Source organism: Lycorma delicatula, chromosome 11 (assembly GCF_047948215.1).
Source record: "Lycorma delicatula isolate Av1 chromosome 11, ASM4794821v1, whole genome shotgun sequence".
Lineage (NCBI taxonomy): Eukaryota > Metazoa > Arthropoda > Insecta > Hemiptera > Fulgoridae > Lycorma > Lycorma delicatula.
The window spans coordinates 56,648,583-56,668,711 of record NC_134465.1 but is presented as its reverse complement, the minus strand read 5'-3'; the positions used below and the strand labels follow the sequence as shown (position 1 = coordinate 56,668,711).

The window sequence follows — 20,129 nt, the reverse complement described above, 5'->3', positions numbered from 1 at the left end:
AATAATATTTAAAAACTTACAATTTTAATTCAAGTCCAGAAATTTTTATATTTACAGGAAGAAAGGATTTTTAACACTGTCTGATATAGTCTTCTTTGAGCAACATCACTGGCCAATCAGTTTCAATTTCAATATTCTAAAAAAAAACAAAGATAAACAAAAGGAATAACACACATACACACAAAATAAATATATAGAATGGGGGGCCAAATATAACTGTTCATTATTCTTTAGAGGGGTTATCAGCCTTCAATGTCTTCCTTATCTGATCTCAATTCGTTCCAGTTAGTAGCCATGGATTGTTACTCAAAGGAGAATCACGTTGTTATTATTTAAACACTTCAAATATGGGGAGTTTTGCCAAAGCAGCTGGGGAAATATTTTGTTAAGAAATCATGACTAATGAGTCAACAATTTGGCAATTATTGAGAATTTTTGAAGAAATGGGTAATGTTTGCTGTTTTAGACATAAAATACTAAGGTTGCCCTCACACCAAGGTCTTTTGATAACATCGAGTCAGTGCACAACAGTGTTGCAGCAACTCCAGAATATAGACTCGTCATCGTTCGCAATACCTAAGATAACCAGAACAACTTAAGAGAATTCAAACAAAAGATCTTTATATCCACCCACACAAAATAAAAATTAATGCAATTTCAAGCAGTCAGTAAACAGTGATTTTCCAAACGTGATAATTTTTAGTGATGAAGCACACATCTTGATGGGTGTGTCAATATGCAAAATTATCAAATTTGGGGATGGAGAATCCTTGAGCTCTTCATGAGATTCAGTTATACCCACTAAAATTTTCTGTTTGGTGTGAAATTTGGTCTGGTAGAGTTATTTGCCCTTACTTTTTTGAAGATTAGGTCAGATGTTGGCTGCAAATAACAGCGGAGAATGATACCATAACAAGCTGATTGAATTTTTTTGGCCATGATTAGAATCTCAATTGGCCAGAATAATTTATGGTTTCAATAAGATGGTGCAAAATACCATACTGTGGGAAATACACTCCATTAGTTACATGAGAAATTTCCAGACTGACCAAACATGACCAATGAGATCATGCAATCTGTCGTTAACTATTATGACAAATTACACTTTGTAAATGATATTTATTACATTAAATTTTGTTCTTCATTGAAAAAACCCATCTTTGTCAAAATGTGGAAATTTTTTTGACAGTAATTTTTTAAATGATATTTTGGTTAAAAGTACTTCAGTTAGCAGAGGTTCTACTATATAATAAACACAGTTTTAAAAAAATTTGTTTAATATTTGAAATAATTTAATGAAACTCTGAAAGCTAGTAATTTTTTTGAGAAAGAAAATTATTTACACATTCTTGTGCAACTGATTATCCCACAATATTTTGAAAATATAAGAGGAAACCCAAGTAACTGGACAAAGATTTGTTTGTCATGACTTCCTAATAATTCTTTTACAACTTAACATTAACAATTCTTTATTTTAAAATATACTTTAATTAAGCTTGTTGTCAATGTTTTAATCTTCTGAATAAAAGGTAGAAAATACCACTTGGGTATAAATTAAACATAAACACATATCTTTTATACTAAAATGCTGAACCAAGTTAGCCAATGAATGATTTTCATTAATTAACTTCCATCTTCTTTTAAGACAGACAAATGATTAAGATTAGAAATTAAATAATGATTTATCAACTCTGCTTGCATGTTTATTAAAAATAAACATGCATTTTTTTGGTTATAATTGTCATTAAAAGACAATTATAATGCATCACATTTCATAAAAGTTATCAGCTGATTTGAATCTCACCAATACAACAAAACAGCTTCTGCAAGTAATTGTAGAAGAACTGGAAAGATGAGCAATGACAAGAGTTACGAGACAAGTGACACAATTCCTTTCCTTGCACACTTAAAACAGTACAAGAGTTTACACTCTGGTAATGATTAACAACATATTAATTCCATTGAGATTTAGGTTTTAGACCAAGGAAACATGATTCAATATGAGTCTCAGCAGGGTCAGCCATAGCATTTTTGCCACCATAGAGCAAACCCAAAAAATGCCACCCCAAGCTTAAAAATGCTTGTTTTACTGAAAAACAAAATTAACAGTTTTTAATGCGCTAATGACAACAAACTTACAAGTTAAAACTAGTACCTACTATTTTCAAAGATAATTAAATAAACTTTTAAAACAATAAACAAAACTAGACAATAATAATATTTTTGTACTGACAAATAGTAAATATTACTTTCTAGATTCAAGAAACAGAAATATATCATTGTGGGTTGTGTTTATTTTATCAACCTAGTTCAGGCAGTTTTGCTGCTCAAATTTTGCCACTGTAGACAGCAGTTGCCTACCGCCTAAGGCCAGCCCTAGTCTCAGCCAACTACTACTTTTTTTGTGTCAACCCCATCCACCATATAAGGAACAATCCTCATTTAAGTCTATTAAAAATAATAAACAAACAACTAATAAAAACTTACCAATTCAAGAACAAAATTTCTACAAGTAGATGAACAATAAGTAAAGGCAATAGGAACTTTAAAGAATCCAGACGATTCTCTGAAGTTATCAGTAATGATAACACCAACATTATAGGAGTTGTTTGATTCACCTATAAGTAATAATCACAATTTTAAATACATCAATTCTTCTAACATACATACTTACAAAAAAAAGGAAAAAGTAAAACATATCCATGCAACAGAAATTAAAATAAAAATCCCTCAGATGGAACACGTAATGGATACTGAAATCCTGTTTGTGGAGTAATGAATAGATCCAATAGTGAAGTTATTTTAATTGCATATACTGCTTGGAACTGGCAATCTCTGAATATCAATTCTTTTTTTTCTTTTTACTAATGTAACAGCAACAAAATCAAGAGAATAGAAAATCTGAGGAATAACAGTACATATATATTTTGTTAAAAATTTACTATAAATCTACCACATGGTACTCAGCACAAATGTTGCATTATCATAAAAGAAAAAAAAATCACTAGTTGACCTTCTTATTTTTCCTGTTTAGTCTCCGGGAATTACCGTTCAGGTATTACTTCAGAGGATGAATGTAATGCCACTTATAAAAATGGCATTTTGTCACAAGTAATGCATCATTAAAGTAGAAACAACTGAAAACCTAATATTACAAAGAAATAGAAAACACAAAACACAAGAATAGAAAATTGATGGTCATTGTGCTTCCTCAACAATCTACATCTATTGATTGGGAATGTATGAGAAGTTTAAGACAAAAATTATAATGTTCTGCTACTATAATAAATGCAGGACAGACTTAATGATGACAAATACTTTGTGTGTCTAAACTTGTTATTACATTTTTGATAAAGGAAAAGATCATTTATAGTACAATATCCGGCAGCTGATTTCTGCAGGTATCTGTTTTTTTAATGAAACTTGATTTTAATGAATGGTTAATGTTAATTTAATTCATTATTGCTGGGTTGCCTAGAAAAAATTAGCCGCAATTATCTTCAAATTAAATAATTTTTTTGTAAGTGAATTAAACACATGTTAAAGAAAATGATGTGAAGAATGTAAAAAAAAAATGGTTGCCAGCTCTCGGTCAGCAGCAACCTCAAATTTGCCAGGTTTAAACAGGTATTTTATTGTTAATTATTTACGCTTATCGTGTTTTTCAAAACATTTATACACTAAATTGAAATTTAATTTTTTCTGTACATGATAACACTTGGTTGCTTGTAAAAAAAATGGCTGCAAGTAGTGGTTGCCATTATTTGAACTAATTACTTTCAGTCTGGATGAGTGTGAACAAGAGAGAAGGAATGCGTGCACTTTATCATGATGTAAACAAGAGCGCAGTGCAACTATCGTGTATAGAAGAAATTAAACTTCAAATTTTTTTGAAAAACACTGAGTGTAAATGATTAGTAATTAACGATAACATACCTGTTTACACCTGGCAAATTTGAGGTTGCAGCTGACTGAGAGCTGGCAACCATTTTTTTTTACATTCTTCACATCATTTTCCTTCAAATGACTTTAAATTCACTTAAAAAAAATAAAGTTGCAATTCGTTAAAATAAAGAAATTACAATATATTTAATTAAGCGTAATTGCGGCTAATCTTTGCTATAATGAATTTATAGAAAATACTATTCATTTCCTCACAGAATATAAAACATCATTTCTCAGTTATATGCAACAAACTTAAAAAAAGTTTCTGCAACTCACTACAACACGAGGCAGGTTTATTCTGGTACAACTACACAAACATTATTGATAAATCAAGTGAAATATGCTTAACACCTTTCCCCCTACATATACCATACATAGTGCCACTTAATAATAACCATCAGTTCAGCCAACTTAAGGAACTTCACCATAAAAATTATGTTGAAGTTTCTGTTTCACATAAGACTTTACTTTTTTTATACATACAGTATTAAATTATATAAATTACAATTTACTAGACTGATTTTTGTTTTATGCGGATATACAGTAAAATCTTTTTGAAGCAAAAACCACTGACAAAAAATGTTCCACTTTGCCAGGTTTGTACTGTAAAAAGGTAAACAGAAACTGCCAATTTAAAAAAAAAAACATTAAATTAAATTAAAAAGTAACATAAATTTCAAGAAATATTAAAGTAACTGTCACTTTATATTAACATCAAAATAACCTCATCAGAAATTTGAACAATAATGTTAAAAAAAATTGTTAAAAGTATTATATATAAAACTTCATAGAAATTGTCAATCAATCAATTTTCAGAAAAACCCTTCCCTAATTTACATATTAAAAAAATATTAAGAATTCAAGTTAGGGATCTACATTAGACACAAATAAATATTTAAAGAAATTATTCACAGTATTTTTTTGTCCTCAGTCATTTGACTGGTTTGATGCAGCTCTCCAAGATTCCCTATCTAGTGCTAGTTGTTTCATTTTGGTATACCCCCTACATCCTACATCCTGAACAATTTGTTTTACACATTCCAAACGTGGCCTACCTACACAATTTTTTCCGTCTACCTGTCCCTCCAATATTAAAGCGACTATTCCAGGATGCCTTAATATGTGGCCTATAAGTCTGTCTCTTCTTTTAGGTATATTTCTCCAAATGCTTGTTTCTTCATCTATTTTCCGCAACACCTTTTCATTTGTCACTTTATCCACGCATCTGATTTTTAACATTCTCCTATAGCAGCACATTTCAAAAGCTTCTAATCTTTTCTTCTCAGGTACTCCGATCGTCCAAGTTTCACTTACATATAAAGCGACACTCCAAACTTATACTTTCAAAAATCTTTTCCTGACATTTAAATTAATTTTTGGTGTAAACAAATTATATTTCTGACTGAAGGCTCATTTTGCCTGTCCTATTCGGGATTTTATATTGCTTCTGCTTCATCCATCTTTAGTAATTCTACTTCCCAAATAACAAAATTCTTCTACCTCCATAATCTTTTCTCCTCCTATTTTCACATTCAGTGGTCCACCTTTGTTATTTCTACTACATTTCATTACTTTTGTTTTCTTCTTGTTTATTTTCATGCGATAGTTCTTGCGTACGACTTAATCTATGCCGTTCATTGTTTCTTCTAAATCCTTTTTACTCTCGGCTAGAATTACTATATCATCAGCAAATCATAGCATCTTTATCTTTTCACCTTGTACTGTTACTCTGAATCTAAATTGTTCTTTAACATCATTAACTGCTAGTTCCATGTAAAGATTAAAAAGTAACGGAGATAGGGAACATCCTTGTCGGACTCCCTTTCTTATTACGGCTTCTTTCTTATGTTCATCAATTATTACTGTTGCTGTTTGGTTCCTGTAAATGTTAGCAATTGTTCTTCTATCTCTGTATTTGAACCCTAATTTTTTTAAAATGCTGAACATTTTATTCCAGTCTACGTTATCGAATGCCTTTTCTAGGTCTATTAACGCCAAGTATGTTGGTTTGTTTTTCTTTAATCTTCCTTCTATAATTAATCTGAGGCCTAAAATTGCTTCCCTTGTCCCTATACTTTTCCTGAAACCAATTCACAGTATAAAATGCTAAAATAAATAATATAAATGCTAAAATAAAGATAAAAAAAATAATAAAAAGCAGGTTACACTATATATAATATATAAACTTACCCTTAAGAATTACAACTGGTTTTGTTGGCTTTTTTATGTTAACTACTTGTACATGCAGTTGGTTGGTTAGTCCAAACATATCTAATATTGCCATTGAGCTGTTGCTTATGTTATGAACATTAAATATAACAGTATTTTCTTGATTTAGATGTACTTTTATTACATTATCCTCAACATTGAAATGACTTGGTGTTACTTTAATTGGATGATTCGAATTAATAAGATTAAATAACTTCCTATAAAAAAAAATATATACATATATAAAAAGAACAACATTAAAGAATTTTTTTTTAACTTTCATAATAACTGGTAGCAACAAGGTTTTTTGTGATGAAAAATTCTATTATTATTCATAAATTAAATAAACCATCCGGTTTTGCAAAAATATTGTCATTGTTATTTACATTGTTCCAGGCTAAATTTATTATTGACATAATAAAACACAGAATACTTTTTATCTTAGGCTTGAAGGAACTTCATGAAGAGGCAAAAATACGAGTAATCAGGTTAACATTATCACTCAATATTAAGATTTTGCTTTACCTAAAAATTATTATAAATGTTATCATTTATATTAATCGTGATTACTATTAAACCAGATATAAAAAAAAATGTAAATACTTTCTTATCAAGAAGGTTAACAGAATTAATAAATACAAATTTTTATTTATGTGGCTGAACTAACAGCATTTCTTTGCCAGTATTCTTTAGACCAATATCAAAAAATCAAATCAAAGAAACTTTCATACCATAAATAAATTTTACATTCATGGTTGTTGAAAATATTTTTAAAATCTGAAAATAAAGCAAATGAATAATTTCTTCCTGTATCTGATAAAAAATCTCATTTAAAATTCAATGACATGAAATTATGATTTAGTTCATGATTTAAAGTTATCAAAGCAAGCAGAACTTCTGGCGTCTAGACTTCAAGAGTGTAATCTTTTAGCGTAGTTACTATGTTTACAACACAAAAATTTTACTATTAAAAATTCATTATGCGTTTGTACTGATGTCAATGGCCTGATGAGAGAGCTTAGAATTCAGCATTTTCCTGAAGAAAGGTTTTTTTTATTGACACTTCTAAACTTAGCATGAAATCAGTTTTACTGCATAATGGTAACAAACAGAACAGTTATCCATTTCATTAGTTCATGCAGTTGACATGAAAGAAGAAATGTATAAAACTACGGAATCAATATTAAAAGTAATAAAATACAAAGAGATACGAAGCAAGTTTGTAGTAATCTGAAAATTGTTGCATTACTTCTTGGTTTACAAAATATTGTTTTCCCTGTCTTTGAGATAGTTGATACAAAAAGCCATTAAGTAAATAACTGCTGGCCTCCGTGGCACGAGTGGTAATATCTTGACCTTTCATCCGGAGGTCCTGGGTTTGAATCCCAGTCAGACATGGCATTTTTCACACGCTACCAAAATTGTCATTTATCTCATCCTCTGAAGCAATACCTGAACAACGATGGTCCCAGAGTTTAAAAAAAATTAAAAGAACTGGTTATTGCAGCAGAATCTTGTGGCTGGTGAAAAAAATCTAAAGCATTTTTCATTAATTGAGAGGATTCTTTTAAACTTTAAGGGACGTTGAAGTTGTGTATGTGCTTTAGAGAGGCATCTGTACCAAACGGTAATGTTTAACAAGACATTTACATGCCTTATAGGGTGAAGAACAATCCATCGTCAGAGTTAAGCTATCAAACATTTACAAATATTTTCAAAAATACTTCTTTCTTCAAGAGAAATACCATTAAAAAATTTAAAAAAAAAATGTATAATCTAACTATTTACATTATTTTATTAACACCTGCCTATTCATAATTTCTTTTTTTAAATGATTTTCTTTTTTGAATGATTTTAATTTATTCAGTTAATAATTTTTGTTTCATATTTTATAAGTGGAATTGGATTTGATTTTTAAAGTCTGTGTGACTGCTTAATCTTAATCCAATAATTGATCAATTTAAAAAAAAAAAATATTTTCTTAAGTAATGGTAATATAATACTTCCATGAAAAATGCCATCAAAGGGTTCAAATTTCTGAGCACACTTTAGACCACATTTTAGAGACATTATTTTCAAACCTAGATGTAAAAATATTTTAAAAATTAAAATTTATTTTATTGTTTTTATTAATTTCTATTACTATGAAACTAAAAAAAAAATCAGCTACCCTGTAGTAGTGTCTTACCTAAAAGTAAGTAATTGAAATTTATCTTCTGTACATTTATTTATTACTTAGTTTATTTTTATATTTATGAACCAATTGACTACTTTAAATTTGGCAACACAAATACTGCTTGTTTAAATTAAGAAAAAAAAAATTACTTCTCATTGCCACATCATTTACTCATATCCTTTTCTTATCATTTACACTCTTGTCTCTTTTCAAACAATCAACTTACCTATTGCTGTAAAATACTTCCACTAATATATGTCGTTCAGTTTCAATGTGAATAGATTCTGACTCCTCATCAATATAGTCATTACAAATCGTGCAATAGATTGTGAAATCTTCTGTATCCATTTTACATGCAGCTGCCATTCTGTTTCACTGATTTATAATGTAAAATAAATTAAATAAACAAAACATAAGACTTATACAATAAAATATTAATTTTGTGGTACTGACAAAAATCTTCATATAAATTACCACATTCGCTCAATTTAATTTGAACTTACCTTTTTATGTAAAAAGGTTTTCCAATTTATAATCAATATGTGATCATGAATGATCATCAGTTGATTATGGCAATTATTTGGTTTTATTATCTAGAAACTACAAATGGCAAGAAAACATACGTATTACTGGCAATGTATAGCATAATATTCCTCTGGCCTTAGCTACTTCAAAAATTCCAGTTATAAATGATTCTAACTTAAAACCTGACTCAATTCTGACTAAATACATAAGATAATTGTGTTTTACATAAATAATTATGCAAAACATAATAAATTAGCTGCAATTATGCAATTAATTAAATTATTGCATTAGCAGCAATTTGAAATTTTATTAATTAATAATATTATAATTTCATAATGTTCATACTAGAAAATCTAAAAAAAATTTAGCTATTAACACATCAATGTTTCAAGAAGCAGTACAGCCTTGATATGAAAAGTATTAAAAAAATTAGTTTACATTAACTGAAATAGTCAGTATACCAGCACTTGTTGGTGCATGCATTTTTTGTTCAATTATTGAAACAATAATTAATTTTTCTGCACAGACTTTTCAGTGTATGCAATAATTCATTAGTCCTTGATGTATGCATTAATCCCTGATGGATTAATTTTTCTGCACACACTTTTCAGTTGATGCAGTAATTCTAGGTGCATCCATTTTTATATAATTATTTAAAAAATATTTTTTTTTACGTACGCATCCTTGCAAACCCCCAGCAGTGTAAACTACTAGGAAATGGGTAAGCTATTAATCAACCTATCCAAAACATATATTACAGCAGAGCTCATCAATTTGTCTTTAACAAGATGGAATGATACCGTTAATATAATCAACATTTTCACATGAAATAGCCTGCATTGCATAATCTTCAACTAATTTAGACTGTAGAAAATTTCAACAGATTTTGTCATCTTTTTTATTGTAAGAATTCATTGAAATATGTAAAAAAAAATCAATCATATTAAAGAGCAAATTTTAAAACTTAATTTCATCAGTGTTAATGTATTAAACAAATTACAGATTAGAATTTTTCGTTTATAAAAACCAAGATTGCATGAAAGCATGAACAAAAGTCTTGAAATCATTTTTTATAAAAAAAAAAATTGGAAAACTTAAAAAAGAAAATTAAATATAGATGTTATAGCAATAAATATTGCATTAAGTATAATTTAAATGAATTTTCTATTTCAAAAAAATTTCAAAATTATTATTGTACACACTAAAAAACCATGTGGCTTTATAACTAATAATCAGTATAAGCAGCTAAAATCGAATATTAATTTTTATAATTAATATAAATACTTAAAACTATTATTCTTCGTATAAATATGCTGCTATCAATACGCTTACCTTAATTCCTGGTAATTAACTCTAAGCTAATTCGAAACGACGCGTTTGGTTCAGTTGAACGGTGTACTATGAACAAGTTTTCACTTGTTTGTTGGTTCTACAAAAGATTTAAGTCGCGTGATAGTCATCCGCATTCATCTGTTTTTGTTCACTGGTTTAATTTTTTGAAAGTACGTTTTTAACTCTTAATAAATAATATTATTAAATAAAATGAAATAATACATTTAAATTAATGGTTTAATTATGATTTGTTAATATTTTTATTTATTCATTTATCTATACAAGTAAGCACAATTTTAAATATGACCTGCGTAATATGAGCATAACTTTGTGGGTTCTACAAAAGATATGAGTCGTGTGATAATCATCCGCGCTCATATACTTTTATTTACTCCACATATTTAATTCGTTAATACATATTTTAATGTTGGCTGGTGAGCAGTCATAGCCTATTTCAAATAAGCAAACCTAGTATAAAAGCTTCAAAGTGTGGGCTATATCTTGTTCAGATCCTGATATTTCTTGTTACTTATAACTTTGATTTCATTGCATGTTATGGTCATGCTATCTCTTTGCCAATAAGTTTGAGGCCCCTCTCTACTAAAACTATATGGAATGTTTTAAGCGAATGTCACTGCTTAGAGAAAATGACAAACTATTATGGACAACTCTAGCATAAGACAATGTGCGTTCACTCATTTTCTAACTTGAATATAAAGTTAACAGTTTTTGTAAACTAATTTCAGTAAACAATAAAGTTATCCATTTAATAAACTTTAAATAGATTGGAAAAGATTAGAACAGAATGTAGTTGCCAAATGTGTATCTTAATATTTTTTTAAAAAATTAATATGTTCTTATTCTTAAAATTACTGTTTTTAAAAGTAATTTTTAAAATATTAAAATAGAATTTATTTTTAAAGTAAGTTATTTGAAGGAGGAAACTGTTTTAGAGATGGGATTTTCACATGGATTAATTGCGAGTTATTGTGAAATACAGAAACCAATCGTTGATTATCATTAATATCTCCTTTATACGATATATCAGTCTAACTACAATTAATTCACTCCCAATTTTTTTATATCACATCCACACGAACATCATTGAAAAACTTCAAAAAATAAATTGTTTTGTTTTAATAATATTTTCGATTAAGCTTTTATTAAGATTTTTGTTATTAATAAGTTTGTTAATAGGACAGGTTAGCGAGCGTAGGTTACGTTAAATTATGTTAATTTCCTGTACTGACATAACCTAACCAAACATAATCGACGCTTGCCAACCTAACATTCTGGAAAAGTACCATAAAATATGAATTTAACAAAACTTTTTACTCTTATCGGCGGTGTGAATCGGTGAGAGCATTCTGCGTAGAGGACAGATGGAAGGAGCGAATTTCCAGTGTGAATTAAATTCCATAAAATTAAGATGACCCTTGAGTAATTCCAGTAAACAAGAAATACTATCGGCAAGTTACTGTAAAAATTGAAGGAAACAATGTACAAATAAATTCATTGGTAAACTGTTTTTGTTTCTGTACAGAAAAGGTATTTGCCAGCCAAAGAACTTTGTACTTCTCTTATCTAATATATTATTGTTTGTCCGTATAAGAAAAAGGGTTAAGGTTAGCGGTTAATTGGACTAACAAAGGACGTTATCCTTTTGTTAATGGGACTGAATTCTGGTTTTCTATTATCTAGATCTACCTGGAATAAATCCTGACGAATATTTTAAATTCTGTTTTGTATATAATCTATTTCTTACGATTGACATTTGATTATTGTCCATGATTTTGTCTTGTTTTAATTATCACTCTCAATATCCTGGTTTTGATTGTGGCCTTGTGAAAATATTCAACTTTATGCTGATTTTTAACTATTATTTTGTTGTGTTTTCGAGGATATTTTTTCCCACGAATTAAATTGAATTTTTCGTGAGATAAACTTAATTTTTCAGTACTTAATTTTTTTACTTTTTGGTGCGATGTTTAGATATAGAAAAGCATATTTTTAAAAACATTGTTTAATTTTTACGAAGTAATTACTCAAATTATGTTGTGCAAACGTTGCGCTTAGAAAAAAAAACTAAGCATCACATATTCCAGAAGCAAATTAATTTAGCAAACGCCCAGAGCTTTCGCCAATCTGGTTGTACCGAAAGAGTCGTGTACGGTGTTATGTGTATGATGTATTAATGTGTAAATAATTACAAATTGCTTTTTTAATTTTAGCTAGCTTTAAAAAAATTTACAGTTAATTTTGTTATAAAAAAATGAAGTTAGATAATATATAAAAGAAAACTTTTATTGGAAATAATCCATTTTTAAATACAATCATATTTTAATTCGTCCATAGTGGTCTTGCTCATTCGGATTCGTCTTAATGCCCAAATATGTGGGCATTATATTTCCAAACTCAAGCCAATAAAAAAGCAAAAATATTACATATTGAATCGTTTAGTAATTGCGTGCTAATTGTAGGTTTAAGCTATACCTCCTCTTGAAGGCCGCACGGTTGCGCGCAAAATGGGATTGAGACTCTCTTGAGCTATTTCAGCATTAGATACGTTACACTTCGTGACGGCAATTCGGAAGTAGGAAAAACCTCCTATCAAAGGTTTTGCCGGAGGACAGTGTTGTAGGTCTCTTCGTCTGTATCGGTGAATTCGACTCTGATGCGGTTTTACGCCGACAATGGGTTGCTGCTGTTAAAAGAAATTCGCGGGCCGAGATTCAATTCAAGAAGCACCTTCACTTCGTCGAAAGGATTGATGCCTTTTGGTGTTCGTGGAGATATCCATCCCGATGAATTTCGTACCATGCGTATTCTTTAGAAAGGTGTTTGTGAGGCCATAATGTTGTACGCTGCACCTGTTTGGGCTCATCATTTAAAATTCCCATGTTATAAGGATATTTTATTACGAGCCCAGCGCCTTCTTTTATTAGCTGCTGTTGGGGACTACAGATTAAATCAAATGTCAATTCTAATAATTGACATTGGTCTTTATGAAATACATAATATATCGGTCTTAAATTCATTATGATGGCATATTGGTTATGTCGTAACATTATATATTAGTTATGGCATATTGATTTGCCTAAGTGAATGGGGTTTTAGTAATATGAAAATGTGTAATTAAATTTACTATAAAATTCTGTGTAAGTTTCTCATATTTTGAAATTGTTTAGTAAATTAAATTGTTTTGTTATTAAACTTACAAGATTTTTTTTTTACAAGATAAAACAATTTACAGCTCATCATCTAAAATGGTGGAATGGTGTTGCAGTTCCAGTAATTGTACCATTTTTCAACTAAGTCACATGAAGAGAGTTAAAAAAGCAAGAAAGTTATCACTGGTAGTTAATTCCAACTCTTATAGACCAGTTTTCTTTAATGATCACTTTTCAGTATTGTTTGCAAAAGCTAGGAAGCTTGGGAACCCACCGGGTTGGTCTAGTGGTTAACGCGTCTTCCCAAATCAGCTGATTTGGAAGTCGAGAGTTATAACGTTCAAGTCCTAGTAAAACCAGCTATTTTTACATGGATTTGATTACTAGAGCGTGGATACCGGTATTCTTTGGTGGTTGGGTTTCAATTAACCACACATCTCAGGAATGGTCGAACTGAGAATGTACAAGACTACACTTCATTTACACTCATACATATCATCCTCTGAAGAATTATCTAAACGGTAGTTACCGGAGGCTAAACAGGAAAAAGAAAGAAAAGGAAGCTTGGGAAGAATAAAATATATATCTATGAATATAAGATTATACCAGCAGGCCTTTAAAAATCCAGATAAAGATATGTAAATTTTTATTTACAAAACTAAACAATATTAACTTTAATTAAAAACATACAACAAGAAGAATCTCTCTCAGATCACAAAATTAAGACAGTAATAATGTATTAATCTTTTATTGGGTTTACTTAGCCGACCTCAAAACATCTCTCAAAATGATAAATAACTTCATGGATAAATCGATTTTGTATGTATATATACATAGAGCATTTGCCATATTAAAATTTCTGTTAACTTTCTGGTTCCGGAAGCAGAAAAGAAACAGAAAGGTACATGTAAATAAAAAACTATATTTTCCGTGTAATGTGACTTGGTTGCTTTTAATACGAATTATTAATTTAAAAAGCCACATATAAGATTTATGTTCATTAAACAAATGAACATATAAAATAAAATGTTGCATCTTAACTGTGGTCCTGAATGTTAGAAAAAGATATATTTTGGTTTTATTGTTGAGATTTTTCATCGGCCAGTTGTATTTGAAATTTTTATTATGTTTTAAATCATGATATGCCAAGGACAACCCTACTTATGGACAACCCTACCCTGTAAATATGATGTTGAAAAACATAATAAAATTTTTATGACTTATATTTTATATTTGTGGATATTCTTGTTGGACAGATACCCAGAATTCATCAAAACTTGTTTCAGGATGTTTGATTTTTAAAGTGTGGTCATATGATAAAGATGTAGCTCCTATTCCTCTGGCACATTAAATTCAGAATTATTAAGCAATTTTTTTAAAAATGAATTCTTAACCCATTCATATTTGTCTGTGTCCAGAGAGGGAAAATATTTTGTTACATTGTTGCCCAATACTGATAAATGTTCTGATATGAAGGCAACACAATTGGTGCTATAGTTAACAGATGGGAACGTGCTAAGATTTTTTCAAAAGAATGTTATGTAAAGCTAATAGTTTGTCTGTTGATGTTAAAATCTTCTCATAAATTAGAAATATCTGTTAAATACCCCAATTTATCACACCAGATATCATTCTTAAGGTCTTGAACAAAATCCACATTTTCTTGTTTAAAGAAAGTAGCAATTCTTTTTTTAAGTCCAGCATACAGAAAACCACCTTTCCTCAAGAAAGCCTCCTAACTACTGTATGAAAAAATAACTCTTCGTATTTTGCATCCATCCCTAAACACAGTTTAAAAATTCAAGATTTGAACAGTCTCATCTTTATGTACCATATAAAACTTTGTTAACTTTATTTACCATATTAACAATGCTAGTCAGAACATTTTTTAATTCTACAGGTAATGTTTTTGCAATAAGTCCCTCCTTATGTAAGAAGGAGTGGTTTGATAAATCTCACTGTTTCATTGCTTTGCAAATGTCACAAATCCTTTGACTGAACCTATCATTAATGAACCTCATCAGTACAAATGTACATGCATTATTCCCAGGTTAAACTTAAATGTTCTAAGTAACAATTAATTTCATTATAAATGGCTTCTGTCTTTGTTTTTTCTGATAAATCTCTCACAAAGCAAAAATTGATTGACTATTCTATATTCTTTAATAAAATCTAATGAATCCAAAACAAAAGTGGCCTTTCCACTAACATCAATAGATTCGTCATTTTGAAGAGTGAAGTATGTATTGTGACGTTTACTTGCAAGTCTACTTTCAATATTACATGCCAAATCAGTTGTTCTTTGTTGAATAGTTTTATTTGAAATAGGTATTTTCATTGCTTCTATTTTTGCTCTTCCCCATGTGTTCCAGGTTGCCCAGGTTCCCAAACTGTGTTCCACACAGGTTGGGAACCACTGATCTAAGGAACAGACAAGAATTTCAGGAACCAGCGTGATATGGAGATGAATCATTTCAACAGTCCTCAAAATTATGTTGATAAAAGTACTTTATGATGAGGCTACGAAATCAAAGAATGTTAAATATTGAAAAGCTGCAGTGGACAATGAAATGAGTTCATTTTAGAAGAATGAGACATGGGAATTAGTGAATTTATCATTTCAAAGTACATTCATTAATAATAGATGGATTTTTTTCCATAAAAATGAATTCCAAAGATGAATTTATTAAGTATAAAGCTTGTTTAGTGACCAGGAGTTTCAGTCAAAGAAAAGTGAATGATTTTAGTGAGACTTTCAGTCCAGTGCCTAAATTAGAAACCATAAGAGCTGTGCTGGGTGTGCTATTCAGTGCGGATGGAATATTAATTTGATGTGAAAACAGCTTTCTTGAATGGTATAAAAAATGATATGCAGCAATCATGGTATAAATTTTTTTTTCATAGAATCATTCTATGAAAGACATATTACTAAAATTAAGTGGTGGACCAATCATATAGAAAAGTAAATTACAAAAATGTGTGGCTCAATCATCTATGGAACATAATCTTTTAATGGTTATTATATTTGCATATGAATATTTCAGGAGTATCTACGACACTCACTCAGGAGTATCTACTACACATGTATCTACATGTGTAAATAGTACACTTACCCGTTGTACTCCAATATGGTTTTAAGAAAATGACTTTGTGGTTTGATGGCCAGTAGTAGTGGCCACAGCCATTGATTAACCAAGTCTGAATTGTCTGCATAGTTACATTCATCTCTGTTCTGATGCCCAGTAGTTCTGCCCAAGTCCTTCAAACACTCACCTGGCCAGCAGGAATGGCCACAAAAGATTCACTGTTTTTATTGCTTGTTTTGTTTAGTTTTGTTTGGATAGTGTTGAAATCTATTCTCAACTCTAAAACTAAGTGAAGCTTTGGTTATCCTGCATTTCTGCCATTCCTTATGAATCCAAGCTGAGTTAAAATATAACCTTACCACTTCAACTTTGCTGTACTGTTGTTGATCATGGTACTCTTTTTGCATGGCTAGTTCATGTAATAAATACTTGTTAATTTGTATTTTAAATGATGTGATTATATTTAAAAATTGTTGTAATGTGTGAATATAGTAATTTGAAGTCACATGAAATTCTACGTGAGTTGGAAGAAGATTATTTATCAATTAAAACCACTTCAGACCATGACTGGTCCAAATTTTTCTAAATCTTATTGGTATAATAATAGTGGATTTAAGCATATACCAGGATAAAACCCCTCCTAACCAATAGGATACTTTCAGCTTTTTTTACAGATGAATTATTGTCTGAAATTGTAAAAGAAACCAATAGATATGCATAGGAAAATAAAAAAAGTACATCGTTAAGAAAAAATTTAATATGGTGGACATGAAAAAAGGTTACACTTCCTGAAATGAAAGCATTCCCAGGTGTTGTAATAAATATGGCTATGAACAATAAGCTGGGGATAGAAGGCTATTTTGCAAGTGATTGGGTTGATTTTTACCATTTTTTAAAGGTATTTTTTCAAAACAAAGATTCCTACAAATATTTTTGAATCTGCATGTAAGCTCACCTCTAACTGGATCCATTGCAGAAACATTGTCCCATTCTGGGAAAGTGTGCAATGTTGTAATATATTTATTTAGATAGAAAATTTATACATTATTATGCACTTAAGAACAAAGTGTGGATGAGAATATGGCAGGAATTAAGGGGTAAATACTGTTTAAGGTGTACAATAAAGATAAGCCCATTAAATGGGGAATAAATGTTTTCATGCTCTCTGAATCTAGCAGAGGGTACATTTGTGCTAAAGCCTTATTTGTAAAAGTTACTACGAATCAAATGGAACGGCATGACATAGCTATCACCAGCAGATTAGTACTATACGTGATAAACCAATTTAAAAAAAACAAGGATATCATAATATTAAGGGTCTTCATGTATTTCACATTGTTTTTACACCAGTTTAGATCTGATTGGTGCATTGTATGACATGAAAGTACATTTAACTGGTTCTATGATGAGAAACAGAAAAGGCATACATGAGCAGGTACAACTAGCAAGAAAGAACAGGAGAAAAAATAAAAACAATTTACAGTTAAAAAAAATTGAGATAAAAAGATATACGTATAAAAGATGACAAATAATGTTTATGGTGTTGGAAAAATACCAATAACGTAGCAGTGCTAACTACTCTATTTGGCAACACTGTACAAACAATTAGTGTTTAAAGAAACAGGTGCTTATTTACTCTTCAACTTCAAAATGGTAGCAGACTCTTACTCAGAAAAAAGTGGTCGATCAGACTGGCCATCAGAGCTGTAGGTTTCGCTCATATGGAAAATATGCAAACCTATCTGAGAAAAGGGCATGGTCAGCATAACTGGCCGTCACAGTGCAAATGGTTAAATTATGCGCCATTAAAAACTATCGACTATCGATTAATAATTTGCGTATGTTTAGTAATTTACATATGATTTCTTCAGGTGGGTGCTTTAATGTTGTGGAAGAGTAAATTTCAAAAATGTGTGGTCCAATCAACCAATCATGTAATTCAACCAATGAATTCATTCCTTATATCTTAAAATTTGTGTCAATAATTACTTAGACATTTGGCTTTATGTAATATAAATTTATTAGGAAAATTAATAATATCGTTATGTGATATTATTTTGTTAAAAGTTAAAAGTGAATCAATAAATTTTAATTTAAGGTAATTGTTGAACAAAAAAATAATTATCTAATTAGTAAAAATAAAGATAATTTTGTTCTTCGCTACTTTTGCAGTGTATTCGATTTTAGTACCAGGTAGTGAAATCTCCTTATTTGTTTAAAATCAGCTGGTTAAAATCATTTTTTATTCCTTGCGATTAGTCGATATTCGTGATGATACGTTTTGGACTCTGTAAGTTGTCAACTGATATAATTGGTTTTGGTAGTATATTAAGGTTATGAATTTCATTTTTAAATTTAGTTCTACATTTTGTTCTGAATTGTAACGAATGACGGTATGATAAATACATTTTTAAGAGTGTGCTTAATTGTTTTGTGAAGGTCTATCTTGCTTAAAAACCCCGCATTATAGTTTTAATAATACTTGGAAACGAGTTATCTACTTAATTATATTAGGTATGAGATTTTTATTTCTAAGGTGTATATTAATTTCCCGCATTTATGTTTTTACGAATATGTAATTAACTGTGCAATTCTGTAATCTTTTCTAGTATATAATCAATAATCAGTAGTTATTGTTAACGGTATATATATATATATATATATAGAAGTTTTTGAATTTTTTTTTGTATTTTATGATGATTGGACATAACAGGTTAGAAGTCAATAATATGTATTTGATTTCCTTTTAATTTCAAATTTTTTCTACACAGATTGAAAGTGAAAGCTATAAATCCTATCCTGGAGTTATATGTGGGTTCAGTTTATTTACATTACCTCTTTTTCAAATTATAAATTGATTACATTTTACCATTGTAAATATAAAGGTAAATTGTTTTATCCTGAATGTAATAAAATAATAGTTTTTTTATTCTCAATATATACTGTTTCTAATCTAATCTTAATGCAATATGTACTTGTCTAAACTAAAATATATATTTTGTTTTTCTAACTAAACATACTTATTTTTAGAGGTTACTTTTTATATAATATGAATGTAAATATTGTTTCTGGAAAACAATATATTTACTGATAGAATCGTTATTTGAAAATGTGTTGCATCATTTTCTGTTCAAGCCAATTGATGTTTTTTTTGTAAATGTTTTCTGAATAATCAGACCATTTTCTTCATCTATTAACCGATTCCAACTTTTACAATTAATGTTATTTATGCATTCATATTTAATTTTAGGTGCTTTATTTTTAATTGTTTTAATGATATTATTTTAAGTTGTATTTTAATAAAAAAAAAGGTCATACAATGCTATTTAATTAAAACTAGTATCCCAATTAATATTTTTTTTAAGGTAACTTTAAATAATTATTTTTTGTTCTCACTTATTGCTGTAGCTTGCAAATTTCAATATTACTGTCGTCTGTAGATTCTAAAGAGCTTGTGTCCAATTCTAAATTCATATTTATCACAAAATTGTCAATGTGCATATCATATAAATGTTCATCTTCAATGTATTTTTTTCTACATTGACAACATGTTCACAGATATTGCTCTACTCAGCTTCAGACACTTGATGCAATTTCTCTTCAACTAACTTAAGAATGTCTGGCATGTTAAAGTTGTATTTCTTTTAGCTACTTGCTCTTTCACTTGACTCCAAAAAATTCAATGAC

General features: G+C 29.4%; 2 protein-coding genes across 4 annotated transcripts in view; one reads left to right on the top strand and one right to left on the bottom strand.

Annotated features, from left to right (window-relative positions):
• Window positions 1–39: 39 nt before the first annotated feature.
• The window catches only part of LOC142332162 (uncharacterized), a 25,675-nt gene continuing 5,585 nt past the window's right edge, over window positions 40–20,129 (bottom strand). Inside the window, exons 2-5 of the mRNA XM_075378437.1 lie at window positions 8,556–8,704; window positions 6,136–6,371; window positions 2,488–2,618; window positions 40–136 (exon numbers count right to left, since the gene is read on the bottom strand). Of these exons, the coding sequence (XP_075234552.1) occupies window positions 71–136; window positions 2,488–2,618; window positions 6,136–6,371; window positions 8,556–8,695 (573 nt within the window). The 5' untranslated portion in view covers window positions 8,696–8,704 and the 3' untranslated portion in view covers window positions 40–70. The remainder of the gene's footprint in view (window positions 137–2,487; window positions 2,619–6,135; window positions 6,372–8,555; window positions 8,705–20,129) is intronic.
• The window catches only part of NitFhit (ntrilase and fragile histidine triad fusion protein NitFhit), a 25,478-nt gene continuing 23,966 nt past the window's right edge, over window positions 18,618–20,129 (top strand). The window contains exon 1 of one of the 3 annotated variants that reach the window (XM_075378435.1): window positions 18,618–18,732. The gene's annotated coding sequence lies outside the window, so the exon portion shown is untranslated. Of the gene's footprint in view, window positions 18,957–20,129 lie in introns of all 3 variants that reach the window. The other 2 variants (XM_075378436.1, XM_075378434.1) reach the window with 2 other exon arrangements.